Below are 15,297 nucleotides of genomic sequence, written 5' to 3' on the forward strand. Positions count from 1 at the left end.
TTCCTTTAATTATGTGGAAGGCGGAGACACCTGAGGCACATTAGGCTGGAGACAAAGATGTTTTGGCGAATTCAATTTAAGCTTCAACATTAAAGTTATTTTCTTGAAAAAAAACATATTGCAATAATGAGCTTGTGTATGTCAACTCTATAGTGGAGGTAATAATATCTAGAGAGAGCATGTCCCATCTCCTCTTTTTAATGCTCATTCGAGTAATACATAATGCTATAGAGAGAACCTTTCTCTAATATGTGCTTCATCTCAGGCTAAGTGTGTTTTGGGCAACTGTGCTTCATGGAAAAAAAAAGGTAAAGGATCTAATTGGGGAGCCATTCACAAAAGTGTTACCACTTGATGTTTTTTTATACTCTGAGATTTCTTATTCCCAGTGCCTACCAGGAAAGGACTTTCTGGAGAAGCTCAGATTAATCACTCCTTATGAAAGGTGACAGCATGCTGGCAGCCCTCACAGCCCTCATTCGCTCTCAGTGCCTCCTCTGCCTGTGCTCCCATTTTGGCGGAACTTGAGGAGCCCTTCAGCCCATGGCTGCATGGTGGGAGCCCCTGTCTGGGCTGGCCAAGGTTGGAGCTGGCTCCCTCAGCTTGCAGGGAGGCGTGGAGGGAGAGGCGTGAGCCAGAACCGGGGCTACACATGCTGCTTGCCTGCCAGCTGAAGTTCCAGGTGGGCATGGGCTTGGCGGCCCTGCACTAGGAGCTGCTGGCCGGCCTAGCCTGCCCGGGCAGTGAGGGGCTTAGCACCTGGGCCAGCCGCTGCTGTGCTCGACTTCTCGCCGGGCCTTAGCTGCCTCCCCATGGGGCAGGGCTCGGGACCTGCAGCCCGCCATTCCTTAGCTTCCCCCCTCTGCGGGCTCCTGTGCAGCCCGAGCCTCCCCGACGAGCACCTTCCCCTGCTCCACGGTGCCCAGTCCCATCGACCACCCAAAGGCTGAGGAGTGTGGGCGCACAGAGAGGGACTGGCAGGCAGCTCCACCTGCGGCTCCTGTGCGGGATCCACTGGGTGAAGCCAGCTGTGCTCCTGAGTCTGATGGAGACTTGTAGAACCTTTATGTCTAGCTAAGGGATTGTAAATACACCAATCGGCACTCTGTATCAAGCTCAAGGTTTGTAAACACACCAATCAGCACCCTGTGTCTAGCTCAGGGTTTGTGAATGCACCAATCAACACTCTGTATCTAGCTACTAGGGTGGGGACTTGGAGAACCTTTGCGTGGACACTCTGTATCTAGCTAATCTAGTGGGGACGTGGGGAGCCTTTGTGTCTAGCTCAGGGATTGTAAACACACCAGGGTGTAAACGCACCCTGTTGAAACATACCACTCAGGCTCTCTGTAAAATGGACCAATCAGCAGGATGTGGGTGGGGCCAGGTAAGAGAATAAAAACAGGCTGCCCAAGCCAGCAGTGGCAACCCGCTGAGGTCCCCTTCCACACTGTGGAAGCTTTGTTCTTTTGCTCTTTGCAATAAATCTTGTTGCTGCTCACTCTTTGGGTACACACTGCCTTTATGAGCTGTAACACTCACCGAGAAGGTCTGCAGCTTCACTCCTGAAGCCAGTGAGACCATGAACCCACCAAGAGAAAAGAACAACTCCAGACGTGCAGCCTTAAGAGCTGTAACACTCACCGTGAAGGTCTGCAGCTTCACTCCTGAGCCAGCGAGACCACGAACCCCACCAGAAGGAAGTAACTGCGAACACATCTGAACATCAGAAGGAACAAACTCCAGACACGCCACCTTTAAGAACTGTAACACTCACCAGGAGGGTCCGCGGCTTCATTCTTGAAGTCAGTGAGACCAAGAACCCACCAATTCTGGACACACTTATACACTTGGAACTGGGAGGTCTGTATGGAGCAAGTGAAGAAATCAGCAGAGTGAAGATAGAGGGAGAACAACATGATGGGGGAAAGCAAAGTTACTGCCATGTGGGTTTCAATTCTGCCACTCATGACTGAGACCCATGACCTCCTCTCTCTAGGACTCTGTTGTTCTTATCTGTAGAGTGGAGGAATAGAAGGGTCTTTCAAAGTATTAACATTTCCTGACCTATCTGTAAAACACTTTCATTCAAACTGATGGGAATCTTGACTACTTTGCCAAAAGGACATAATAATCATCAAGCTGAATGCACCAAACAACATTGCCTGAAACTATCTAAGCAAAAACTGAGAAAGTTACACAGGACAGACAAACCTCCTATGAGAGTAAGAACTCTTCAGCACATGCTTAGTGTGTCAAAGACAATGCTGTGTTCACACCATTCCTTTTCCTCTACATGCAGAAAGACTACATTTCCCAGCCTCACTTGCAGTTAGTTTCGAACCACGTGACTGCATTTCCACCAGTAGGAATGTAAGAAATCACTTCTGGGCCAAGGTTATCAAAGGCAAGTGTGAGCTATGTTCCCTCTCTCCCTATCCATATGGCTGCAATTGAAAAACTCTGAGATGGCAGAATTAAAAGATGGAAACCTGCAGAATCTCTGAATCACTGTTGGACAAGGGCCCCCAAGGAGAACCCCTGCCCTGCACCAGACTATACTATGGGTGCCAAACCACTGAGAGTTCAGGGTTTATTCGTCTCAGCAGCAGTCTATTGTTACACTGACTAACATCCTAAGGTTTGAGAGATCTAGCATATTGTTAACTGAAGCTAGATTTCAATTACACTGAGAACCTTATCTATTTAAAAATAAAAACTCTCCTAAAAAAAACAAATAATCCACATTCCTTTTAACCACATGTGGAAAATTTGCAAAAAAAAAAAAACTGGCCACATATTAGGCCATAAAGAAGTCTCAACAAAATCCACTATACGATTGACATTGTCCAGACCACATTTTCCTGACCATAATGCAACAAAATGAGAAGTCAACAGCAAGAAGATAGCTAAACACAAGCACACATTTGGAAAATTAAAAATATCCTTTCATCAGTTAAATGAAAAATCACAATAGAAATTACTAAACATTTACAACAGACCGAAAATACAACTTTATGTATATACACATATATACATATATATATGTATATACACATATATACATATATATATGTATATTTATATATATATATATATATGTATTTTTCTTTGTGAGTCTTCCAGCTTTGTTCTTCCTTTACAAGGTTATCTGGGAAATTCTGGGTTTCCTGCAAATCCTCATACAGTTTTATGCTGTTTGTTAATTTCTGTGGCTGGTATGAACTTATCGTAGTTCTCATAGACCAGGGTTTGCATGTCGCTGTCTAGAGCCCGGATCTGCTGCACCATGTCCGTCTCACTGTCCTTCAGCTGGGCCAGAGGGCACTCTCTAGGCAGCTTGTCTAGGTAAACTTCTGGGTCGAACTGCGCCCCGTTCCGATCAGTGGGGTCCAGGGGGTCTGGACTCGCGGGGAGTCCCACCGCCTCCCCTTCCAAGAAGCCGTTGTAAAGCTTTAGCATCCTGTGCACCTTCCGCCGACACTCCGTGAGCCTCCCACTCGGGCCCTTCTGGGAAGTCCCCAGGTCCACACCCCGGGCTAGGCCCAGTGACAGCTGCCGCTGCCATAGGTCCAACTGCAGCCCATGGGCGTAATTTTTATATTTTTAAGTTGGATACATGGAGCTACTTGGCTTTTGCTTTCATCCCACTGTTGAGGAAAGAGGTGGTTGCTTATGGTACCCCTGTTTTTACTGCAACCTGTAATGGATGAGAACCTCCCTGTTGCAGAGAGCAAAACACTGAACTAAATTGTGCTGTAACACAGCTCTGTGTTGGCGGATTGGTAGTGATCATGCAAATGCTTGCAAATTTGCACAGTGACAGACACAATCGTTTGGGCAGCTGTTCACTATAGGAAAAGGCAATTGACTAAAAGTCAGTTACTGAGCTATCTCAATACTTTCATTTCATTTTAACTTTTGCAGTAGGGTGCAATTAAAGGAGAGAAAGAAAACAAAGTGATAAGTGTAAGATAATGTACACACATGTGTAAAAAAAGTGACAAGACAGGATGACTATTTGTCTCTTGGTTAGCTCCTTGGGCTCTATGTCTCCTTCCTCAGAAAACCTCGTTTTCCTTTGTCCACATTTGTTAGGGTGGATAATCCAGGCGCCTGATCCCCCATGATGGAAGCCAAAGACGTCCCTGGAGGCGCCTCCCGCTGCATCCCTTCCTGCACTGCCCACATGGACACAACTCAGCCGATTAGACTTCCTCTCAGAACTTTAGTCTTGAGCAAAGAGATTAAAGGGTGAAGTGACTGAAGGTATGCCCTTCCAAAGTGGTACGTGAGCTAATGGCTAAAGTTTGCCAAGCCCATCCAATCACATTTTTTCGTAATTTTTATATATTTATTTTTTTGAGAGAGATTCTTGCTCTGTTGCCCAGGCTAGAGTGAAGTGGTGTGATCTCGGTTCACTGCAACCTCTGTCTCCCGGCTTCAAAGGAGTCTCCTGTCTCAGCCTCCCCAGTAGCTGGGATTACAGGCATACGCCACCATGCCTGGCTAATTTTTTTTTTTCTATTTTTAGTAGAAACAGGGTTTCACCATGTTGGCCAGGCTGGTCTTGAACTCCTGACCTTGTGATTCGCCTGCTTCAGCCTCCCAAAGGGCTGGGATTACACGCGTGAGCCACCACGCCCAGCTTCAAAAAGTTTTAAGCAAAGCTCAGAGGTCTTAACCACAGGCACATCGGAGGAGCATTTTTGAAACACTTTCCAGCTTCCTCAATAGGAATGGAAGCCAAACTCCGAATTGATGACTCCTTTGAGGAAGTCGAGAGCTGTAAGGAAAGCCAGGAACAGGGGCAAGGGAGAGATGCGTCCCGAATGATCCTGTGCCAATTCTTTCTGGAATCCTTGATGTGATCTCAGCTGCCCTTTCTATACATGACACAGTGATTGTGGCACCCACTGGTCTAGCTGTGGTCTCCAAGGGACCCCCAAAGGGAAGGGCTCAGGGAGCAGGGCCATCAGCCTGAGTGACAAGGATTTGAGAGGGCAGGTTGGATGCAGGGACAGGACTGGCCAAATGCCACGTGTCTGGACTTAGACTGCCTGGTTCAAATTGGACTTTGCCCTTTTTGACTTCGTGATCTGGTACAAGCTACATGAAAATCCGTTGCGCCTTTTCTAGTCCGTAAAATCATCCTGAAATGTGCACTAATAACGTGGAGACTATGCAGATGAAATGAAACAAGCTGCATAGAGCACAGAGCTCAGACTCTGGCCTTTAGGAAGCCCTCAGTAAGGGTTCATGATGCCATGGTGTCTGTCGTCATCCTCTTTATCCTCATCATCACCTTCATAATCTCTTTGTTGTTCTTAGGGAATAGTTTAGAGGGACTGATCCCCTGCTATCATGGGTGAGATGTCTATGAAAAGGACAACTAGTGGGGGAGGAAAGCAAAATTTTGAATAAGATTTCTGAGACCCCCACCACAACCAAGAACAGAAACTGCACAGTCTGCTGAGCAGAGAGTTGCATATTGGTCTCATCCCATCCGCCCATCACACTGTCCTGTTTGTCCTGAGGATGAGGAAACAAACAAGACTCCAGACCATCCCTCAGTGTTCACTTGAAGGGGTGACCTGCCCCTCCACACCTATGGGTATTTCTAGTCGGGTGGGATGAGAGACTGAGAAAAGAAATAAGACACAGAGACAAAGTACAGAGAAACAACAGTGGGCCCAGGGGCCTGGCGCTCAGCATACCAAGGACCTGCACTGGCACTTGCCTCTGAGTTCCCTCATTTTTATTGATTATTATTTTTATTATTTTAGCAAAAGGAATGTAGTAGGAGGGCAGGGTGATAATAAGGAGAAGGTCAGCAACGAGCATGAGAGCAATAGAATCTATGTCATCATGAAGTTCACGGGATGGTACTATGACTGAACGTGTACGTAAGCCAGATTTATGTTTCTCTCCACCTAAACATCTCAGTGGAGTAAAGAATAAAAAGGCAGCATTGCTGCAAACACGTCTCGCCTCTCACCATAGGGCGGTTTTTCTCCCATCTCAGAACTGAACAAATGTACAATCAGGTTTTATATCGAGACATTCAGTTCCCAGCGGCAGGCAGGAGACAGCGGCCTTCCTCTCTCTCAACTGCAAGAGTCTTTCCTCTTTGACTAATCCACCTCAGCACAGACCATTTACGGAGGTCAGGCTGGGGGACGGTCATTTCTTTCTCCTCCCATGAGGCCACTTATCAGACTATCACATGGGGAGAAACCTTGGACAATAAGCCTCTTTCAAGGGCAGAGGTCCCTGCGACTTTCCACAGTGTATCTTGCCCCTGGTTTATTGAGACTACAGAATGGCGATGACTTTTACCAAGTATACTGCTTGGAAACATCTTGTTAACAAGGCACGTCCTGCCCAGCCCTAGATCCCTTAAACCTTGATTTCATACAACACATGATTTTGTCAGCTTCAGGTTGGGTCAAAGTGGTTGGTTAAAAGTGACTGGGGCAAAGCTACAGATTAACAACATCTCAGCAAAGCAATTGTTGAAAGTACAGGTCTTTCTCAAAATGGAGTCTCTTATGTCTTTCCTTTCTACATAGACACAGTAAGTGTCTGATCTCACTTTCTTTTGCCTACATTCACTGAACTGCCCTTCCCCTCTGCTGGGCCATGACCACGGAGAACAGGTCCACTGTTCTCCCTGCGTGGTGCACCATGGAGGCTCAGACTCCATCCTCAAGGCTGGCAAGAAGACAGGGTGAGACATCAGCCCCCTCATACAGGTGACAGGAGTGGAGCCCACAGGACGGCAACCTCACACTGCAGGGCTGGAGGGACAGACTATTTACTATCCTGTGGCCTGGGAGGCTCAAGGCACAGAGCTCCTCATTAGCCAAAGTCGCCCAAGTTCCCCAACCTCTAAGGATTTCCTCATAATATTGCAAGAAGAAGAAGAGAAAAGTGAGTGCCTATAGAAGCTTTGGGGCTCTTCCTCTAATCAGGAGAAAGCTGGTGGGTATTCTTCGCTTCTTTCATTTCTTTTTAAACATCCAACTGCTTCAATTTTTGTCTTCTATTATGGGAAAATATACCACGTATAAATATTAAAAATTATATATACATATTAGTTCATATAGAATGGCCACTATAAACATTTACAATTTCCACTCTTTTTCAGTTAACAGTTTAACCACATTAAGTACGTTCACATTGTTTAGCAACCATCACCGCCATCGTCTCCGGAACAGTTTTATCTTTCAAAATGGAAATTCCACCCATTCACCAAGCTCTCCATTCCTCTCTCTTGTCCGCCCCTGGAGGCCACCTTTCTAGTTTGCAAATCTATGAGTTTAACTACTCTAGACACTTGATAGATAAGTGGAATCATACCGTGTTTAATTTTTTTGTTTTGCATACATAGTCTTTCTCTGTCGCCCAGGCTGGAGTGCAGTGGCGTGGTCTGGGCTGACTACAACCTCCACATCGTGGGTTCAAGCGATTCTTGTGTCTCAGTCTCCTGAGAAGCTGGGATTACAGGCGTGCGCCACCACGCCCTGCTAATTTTTGTATTTTTAATAGAGACGAGCTTTCACAATATTGGCCAGGCTGGTCTCGAACTCCTGACCTGAAGTGATCCGCCTGGCTCAGCCTCCCTAAGTGCTGGGGTTACAGGTGTGAGCCACTGAGCATGGGCCTGTTTATCCTTTTGGGATTTATTTATTTCACTGACGATAATGTCTTCAAGGTTCATCCATGTTGCGGCATGCGTCAGAAGTGCCTGTCTGTTTTTTGTTGTTGTTGTTTTTTGTTTGTTCATTTGACTTTGTTTTGTTTTGTGTTTCCATGGAGTCTCACTCTGTCTCACAGGCTGGAGTGCAGTGGCACAATCTGGGCTCACTGCAACCTCCGCTTCCCGGGTTCCAGCGATTCTTGTGCCTCAGCCTCCCGAGTAGCCGGGACTATAGGCACAGGCCACCATGCTCACCTAAGTTTTTGCATTTTCAGTAGAGACAGGGTTTCACCAAGATGGCCAGGCTGGTCTTGAATTCCTGACCTCAGTTGATCTGCCCACCTCGGTCTTCCAAGACGCTGCGATTACAGGCGTGAGCCACTGCACCGGCCAGAAGGGCCTGCCTTTTGAAGGCTGAATAGTCTTCCATTGTATGAAGGAACTGCAGTGTGCTTTTTTCATTCATCTGTCCACGAACCCTTGGGTTGCTTCCACATTTTGGCTGTTGTGAATAATGCTGCTATGAATATGGGTGTACACAAATCTGTCTTCCACTCCTGTCTTCTAATTCTTTTTGGTAGGTACCCACAAATGCAACTGCGGGAACATCTGATCATACTCTTTCTAATTTTTCCAGTAGACGCCATACTATTTTCCCCGTTCCTTCACGGTTTCACTTTCCCTCCGATCATATGCGAGCATTCCTATTTCCCTCTAGTCTCACCAATGCCTGTTTGTTTATCATATCCATCCTAATGTGTGGTGTCACATTCTTGGTTTGATTTGCGCTTCCCTATGATGAGTGATTTTGAACATCATTTTAGATGCTTATTGGCCATTGCGATATCTTCTTTAGGGACACGTCTTCTCAAGTCTTCTGACCATTGTTGATGGGATGCTTTGGGTTTCTTGTTGTTTAGTTCTAGCTGTTCTTTATATACGATGGCTATCAGCCTCTTTTCAGATATATGCTTAGCAAATATTTTTCCTAATCCATGGGTTAACTTTTCACTCAGATCGCAGTGTTTTTTCCTGTGCAAAAGTGTCTGTCATTTAGATGTAATCCAAGGAATCTAATTTTCTTTTGTTGCCTATGCTTTTGGTGTCAAATTCCAAAGAACATTGCCCAATCTGATGTCATGAAAGCGTGGCCAATGTTTTCTTTTAGGCGTATGATACGTTTAGTGCTTGGGGTGAGGTCTTTGATCCAGTTTGTGTTAATTTTTGCACCTGGTGTGACATAGGGTCCACCTTCATTCTTCTCCATGTGGAAGTCAAGTTTCTCCAACACCATTTCTTGAAAAGGCTGCTTTTCCACCAATGAGCTTTCTTAGCACTCATGTGAAAAATCATTTGAACATATAGGTGAGAAGTTATTTCTGGGCTCCAAAGCAAACAAACAACAGACAACAGATAAGGATACAGCGTGGGTCGGGCGCGGTCGCTCAGGCTTGTAATCCCAGCACTTTGGGAGGCCGAAGCGGGCGGATGATTTCAAGAGCAGAAAGAGAAGAGCTTAAAAACCATCATAATGAGAAAGTTAGGAAGCTTCTTACCAAAGCATCTGGAAATATGCAAGCAATTCTTGTGAACTAAAATTTTCATACTGTACTATCAAACACTAGCACTCACTTATTCCATCTTTCTGTATTTTGGGACCCAATTATCCACTTGTCTTCATTCCCTACCCACCCCTTTTCTTCCTAGCGTCTGCTAACCACCTTTATACTCTCCACCTTCCTGAGATTCCTTTTGTGTGTAGGTGTGTGTGGGATGGAGTCTCTTTTTGTTGCCCAGGTTGGAGTATACAGGCACAATAGGGGCTCACTGCAATCTCCGCCTCCCGAGTTCAAGCGCTTCTTGGGCCTCAGCCCTCCGAGTAGCTGAGACTAGAGGCACGCGTCACCATGCCTGGCTCATTGTTTGTGTTTTCTGTAGAGACGGAGTTTCACCATGTTGGCCAGGTTGGTCTCGAACTCCTGGACTCAAGTGATCCGTGCGACTCGGCCTCCCAGACAGCTGGGATTACAGGCCTGAGCCACCACACCTGGCCAAGGTTTCCTTTTTTCTTCCTACATAGAAGTGAGGACGTGAAATATTTGTCATTCTATGCCTGGCTTATTTCATTTAATATAAAGACCTGGAATCTCATCCATTTTGTCTGCAGCGGAGAGAAGTTTCTTCCTTTTTAGGCTGACTAATACTTCATTGGGTGTGTGTACCACAGTTTCTTCATTGAAACTAATTTCTGAAGAGCAAATATTTTTAAAATGTCTCGGAATGTGAAACTTCAGGGATACTGTGCCTATTTTATTCTGTTCTGTTTCCCATCTTATGTATACGCAAGTGTATAACAAAGCAGCAATCAATGTGTGTATAAATCTATAACTTCAACAAATGTAAAATGTAAATGCTAAGTGGTGGCTGGGCGCGGTCGCTCATGCCTGTAATCCCAGCGACTTGGAAGGCTGAGACAGGAGAATGCTTGAATACGGGAGGCAGAGGTTGCAGTGAGCCGAGACCGTGCCATTGAACTCCAGCCTGGGCAACAAGAGTGAAACTCTGAATCAAAAAAAAAAAAGGAAAAGAAAGAAATAGAAAATGTGAAATGGTAAGAAAAAACAGCATAATAAACATTTCTATGGTGTTGATGGACAATGCATTTGAAGATAATATTTGAAGAAATCATATTACAATTAATTTCTGTTCTTACTCATTGGAGCTTGATGCCTCTAAAAACTTCGTCATTGGAACCACCTCTGGTGCTTTAAAAGAAAAAAAAAAAATCCACACACTCACACAGGTGCAAGGAAATCAGAATCTCGCGTATTGAGACCCAGGCCTCATCATTTGTAAGCTCCCCAGGTGATTTAACTCAAAGCCAAGATTGAGGAACGGCGACATGGATCTCTACACAGAACCTGCCTATATAGATTCTCTAGAAGCAGTTTATAAAGAAATTCCACATGAACTGTGGAAGAGGATATGAATTTGATGTACAGTATGTCCTCACTTAACATCTTTGAAAGTCTCTTGGAAACTTCACCCTGAAGCAAAATTATGTATAGTGAAGCCACTTATTTTTCTTCAACAGTATAACTACACAACTTTGAACAACCAATGCTGTTGGAGGACCCCCTGTACATTGTTTCCATAAAGTCAGTTTTCAGGGAATTCCAAAAGGAAGTGAGGACTTCGTGTATATAAAAAGATGGTTGTGATTCCACCTGGATGACAGGGTTATTCCTCAGAAACTAAAAGAGGCCGCCTAGTTATAGAGGATTCTGTCATGAGGTTTCTGCTAAACCAAGGATCTCAGAATCCTCACCCATTCCAGTTAAAGGCATAACGAAGAAAGCAATATTCACAAAGGAAATGCGGAAAGGAATAAAAGGCATCAAGGCCACAAAAATAATGTGACTAAGGGACAGGATTTGCAGATGTAGAGATTTAATGTGGTTGCCCTTTCTCACCCACACAAGAAAAAGGATGGAACAGATCATGAGATTCGACTGTTCTGCTGCGCAGCCTCCGCAGGGCACTTTGTATGTCCCTGTTTCTCAGGCTGTAGATGAAAAGGTTCAGCATGGGGGTGACCACAGCGTACATCACTGATGCCACCACACCATTCCTGGGGGGTGGTGAGACGGCTGAAGCCAGGTACATGCCAATGACTGTTCCATAAAACCAGCAAACAATTGCTAGGTGAGAGCCATAGGTGGAGAAGGCTTTATACTTCCCATCTGACGATGACATCCTTAGAATGGAGGGGACAATTTTATAGTAAGACAAAAGGATCCCTGAAATGGGAAGAAAACCAAACATAGTACTATCGAAATATATGAATATGCTATTGATGACGCTGTCAGAACAGGCAAGGTTGAGAAGTTGAGAGGGGTCACAGAAAAAATTAGAGATTTCCACATTCTCGATGATGGTGAATTGTAACACAATCCAACTGTGCAGCTGGGAATCCAACAGGTTAAGGAAAAAGGACACCAAAACGAAGAAGACACAGAGGTGGGGATTCACTATGACTGGGGAGTGCAGAGGGCGACAGATGGCTACAAAGCAGCCATAGGCCATCACAGTCAGGAGCATGCCTTCTATACATGCAAAAAGGAGCAAGAAAGACATCTGTGTCAGGCAGCCCACATGAGAGATGACTCTCCTATGCGCCGGCATGTACACAATCACCTTGGGAACCTTGGCCAAGGTGAAACCGATGTCAGCCCAGCACAGGTTGGAGAGGAAGAAGTACATGGGGGTGTGGAGGGGGGAGTCAGAGCTGACAGCCAGGATGCTGAGCAGGTTCCTCAGCACCGTGACCAGATTCAGGGACAGGGACAGGGACAGCAAAGCGAGGACCGGCTGCAGTTCTGGATCCTCTGAGAGTCCCAGGAGGAGGAATTCTCAGACCCCTGTGAGATTCCGTGGCTCTGTGTGTCTTGGACACCTTGAGAAGGAAAGAGGATTGGAAAAATAAAAGATAAAAACGAGCCCTTAATGCTGGATGCAAGCAATTCACAAGGAACATCTTCACACTTGCGGATCATACACCGCCAGCAATGTTTCTCAGTTGTGACAATTCCAAAAATCTCAGAATTATTACGTGATTTGCTTTTTTGCTATACAAGGCTTTCTGTACATACTACTTTAGAGAAAATCCACCGAAGAATATTAGAAGACCAAAACGTTATATATAACAAATCCATGATCTCAATAAAATACAGCCTACTCTTTTCAGAAAAAGTATAATGCAATGAAAATGTCCTTCTCTCTTTTAGAAAAAGATCTCAGTCTAATTGAAAGAAATTAAGAAGACGTGAAATACACTCCACTTTATTCTGACACCGTGCTACAACTTCCACTGATGTAGAATATGTAAAAGGACGACACAAGAGCAAGGACCCCATTATCTGAAAACGAAATCGAAACTTATAGTTCTCAATCGGAAGACCTTTTCACAAGCCTGTTACTTTTCATATTTATTAACATCCTTCGGTTTTCTGACATCATTTCTTCATAAAAGTACACGCACACTCAAAAATGGGAGCTGTTTCCAAATGAATTGAATCTATAACTCTTGGCCCAGCACCATGGCCCACACCTGTAATCCCAGCACTTTGGGCAGCCGAGGCTCATGGATCACCTGAGGTCAGGAGTTCCAGACCAGCCTGGCCAATAGGGTGAAACCCCGTCTCCAGTGAAAATAAAAAAAAATTAGCCGGGCGTGGTGGCGGGTAACCCTAGCTATGACAGCAGAGTGGGTGTACACCCTGATATTATTTGTAATATCCTAGAAAGATATTGCTCCTAATATCACGGTGTCTCTACACCCTGTGATATTAATTGTAATATCCTACAGAGATATTACTCCTAATAATACAGTGGGTGTACACCCTGTGATATTATTCATAATATATTACAGAGATATGACTCCTGATATCACAGTGAGTGTACACCATGTTTGTGCACCCTGTGATCTTATTTGTAACAACTTAGAAAAATATTACAGCTAATATCAAAGTGGGTGTACACCCTGCGATGCTATTTGTATCTACTAGGTAGATATTACTCCTAATATCACAGGGAGTGTACACCATGTGTGTACAGACTGTGAAATTATTCGTAATACCCTAGGAAGATATTACTCCTCATATCACAGTGGGTGTACACTCTGAATGATATTTTTTTCTAATATCCAGCGGGGAAGAGGATGATATTGCTTCCAATATCACAGAAGGTGTACACCCCCCAGTGATATTGTTCTTAATATACAGGGAAGGAGAGGATTACATTATTCGCAATATCACTGGGGGTGTACCACCTCCCACCGGGATATTGTTCTTAATATCCGGAGGTGGAGAGAATGATGTTACTCCCAATATCACAGGGGGTGTACACCACCCCTGTTTGTAAACACCCCTTGTGATATTGTTCCAAATGGCCTATGAAAGAGTACACATGACTCCCATTATAGCGGGGGGTGTTCAGCCCTGATGATATTGTTTTCTAACATCCAGGGAAGGAGAGTATGCTATTACTTCCAATATCGCAGGGGTTGTACACCCTTTTGCGTTTTTGTGCCCAATATCCGGGAAAATAGAGGATGATATTGCTCCCAATATCGAAGTAATTGTACAGCACCCCTGTGATATTCTTCCTAATATCCAGAAAGGAAAATAATCATATTACTCCCACCAGCGTAGGAAACGTATACCCGCGCTGTCGTATCTTTCCCAGTATCCAGGTGGGGAGAGGATCATATTACTTCCAATGTCGCAGGGTGTGTACAGCCCCTCTGTGATCTCGTTGCTAACATCCAGGGTTGGGGAGGACGACATTACTCCCAATATCGCAGGGGTAGTACAACCCCCGTGACCTTGTTAGTCATTTCCTGGGTGGAGAGGATGATCTTACTCCCAATATCGCAGGGGGTGTACACATCCCTGTGAAAATCTTCCTATATTCAGAGGGAGAGAGGATGATATTACTCCCATTACCACAGGGGGTTTCCACAGCCCTGTGATACTTTTCCTAATATCCACAGGGAGAGAGGATGATATGACTCCCAATATCGCAGGGGGTGTACACAACCCTGTGATATTGTTCCTAACATCCAGAGCGAAAGAGGATGGTATGACTCTCAATATCGCAGAGGGTGTACACCCCTCCTGTAATATTGTTCTGAATACCCTGGGAGGGAGAGGACAAGGTTACGTTGAATATCGCAGGGAATGTACACCCTCCCCCTCTGATACCCTTCCTAATGTCCAGGGGAAGAGAGGAAAATTTCACTCCCAATATCACAGAGGCAGTACACCCCACCTGTGATGTTGTTCCCAATATGCAAGGGGGGACAGGATGATACTACTCTCAATATCGCAGGGCTGTTCACATCCCCAGTGACATTTATTCCTAATATCTAGGGGAGAGACAATTCTATGACAGCAAAGGTCGCAGGGTCTGTACATCCCTTCCTGATATTGTTCCTAATATCCAGGGGGGAAGAGGATAATATCAAATACGAAAGGGGGTGTACATTCCCCACCCCTACGATATTGTTCTTAATAATCGTGAGGGGAGACGATGATATTACTCCAAATATCGCAGGGGTTGTTCACAACCCCCTGTGATATTGTTTCTCATATCCAGAGGGGGAGAAAAGCATATTACTTCCAATATTGCAGGTGGTGTATACCCCACGTGAAATATGGCACCGAATATCCGAAGAGGGAGAGGATGGTATTCACACCAGTATCGAAGTGTGTGTACACGCCCCTTGTGATATGGTTTTTAATATCCAGTGGGCGGGAGGATGATATTAGTCCCAACATCCCAGAGGGTGTGCACTACCCCTGTGATATTGACCCTAACTTGCAGAGGGGAGAGGATGATATCACTCCCAATATCTCAGAAGTTCTACATCCCCCGTGACATTGTTCGTCATATCCAGGGAGGCGCAGGATGACATTCCATTGAATTTCGCGACAGGCCTACACGCACAGTGTGATATTGTTCCTAATATCCATGAAGGGAGAGGATGATATTACTCCCAATAAAGCAGTGGGTGTACATCATTCCTGCGTTAT

At 45.1% G+C, this 15,297-nt stretch overlaps 1 protein-coding gene across 1 annotated transcript; it reads right to left on the minus strand.

Moving 5' to 3' along the window:
* Window positions 1-3,180: 3,180 nt before the first annotated feature.
* Window positions 3,181-14,049, minus strand: LOC117981342 (olfactory receptor 7E24-like). The gene is made up of 3 exons (XM_034965658.3): window positions 13,926-14,049; window positions 11,180-12,090; window positions 3,181-3,576 (listed from the first exon to the last, which is right to left on the minus strand). Exons 1-3 carry the CDS (start codon window positions 14,047-14,049, stop codon window positions 3,181-3,183), a joined length of 1,431 nt encoding a protein of 476 aa, XP_034821549.2.
* Between the last annotated feature and the right edge of the window lie 1,248 nt (window positions 14,050-15,297).

The sequence above is a fragment of the Pan paniscus genome, chromosome 7, assembly GCF_029289425.2.
Source record: "Pan paniscus chromosome 7, NHGRI_mPanPan1-v2.0_pri, whole genome shotgun sequence".
Classification (NCBI taxonomy): Eukaryota; Metazoa; Chordata; class Mammalia; order Primates; family Hominidae; genus Pan; species Pan paniscus.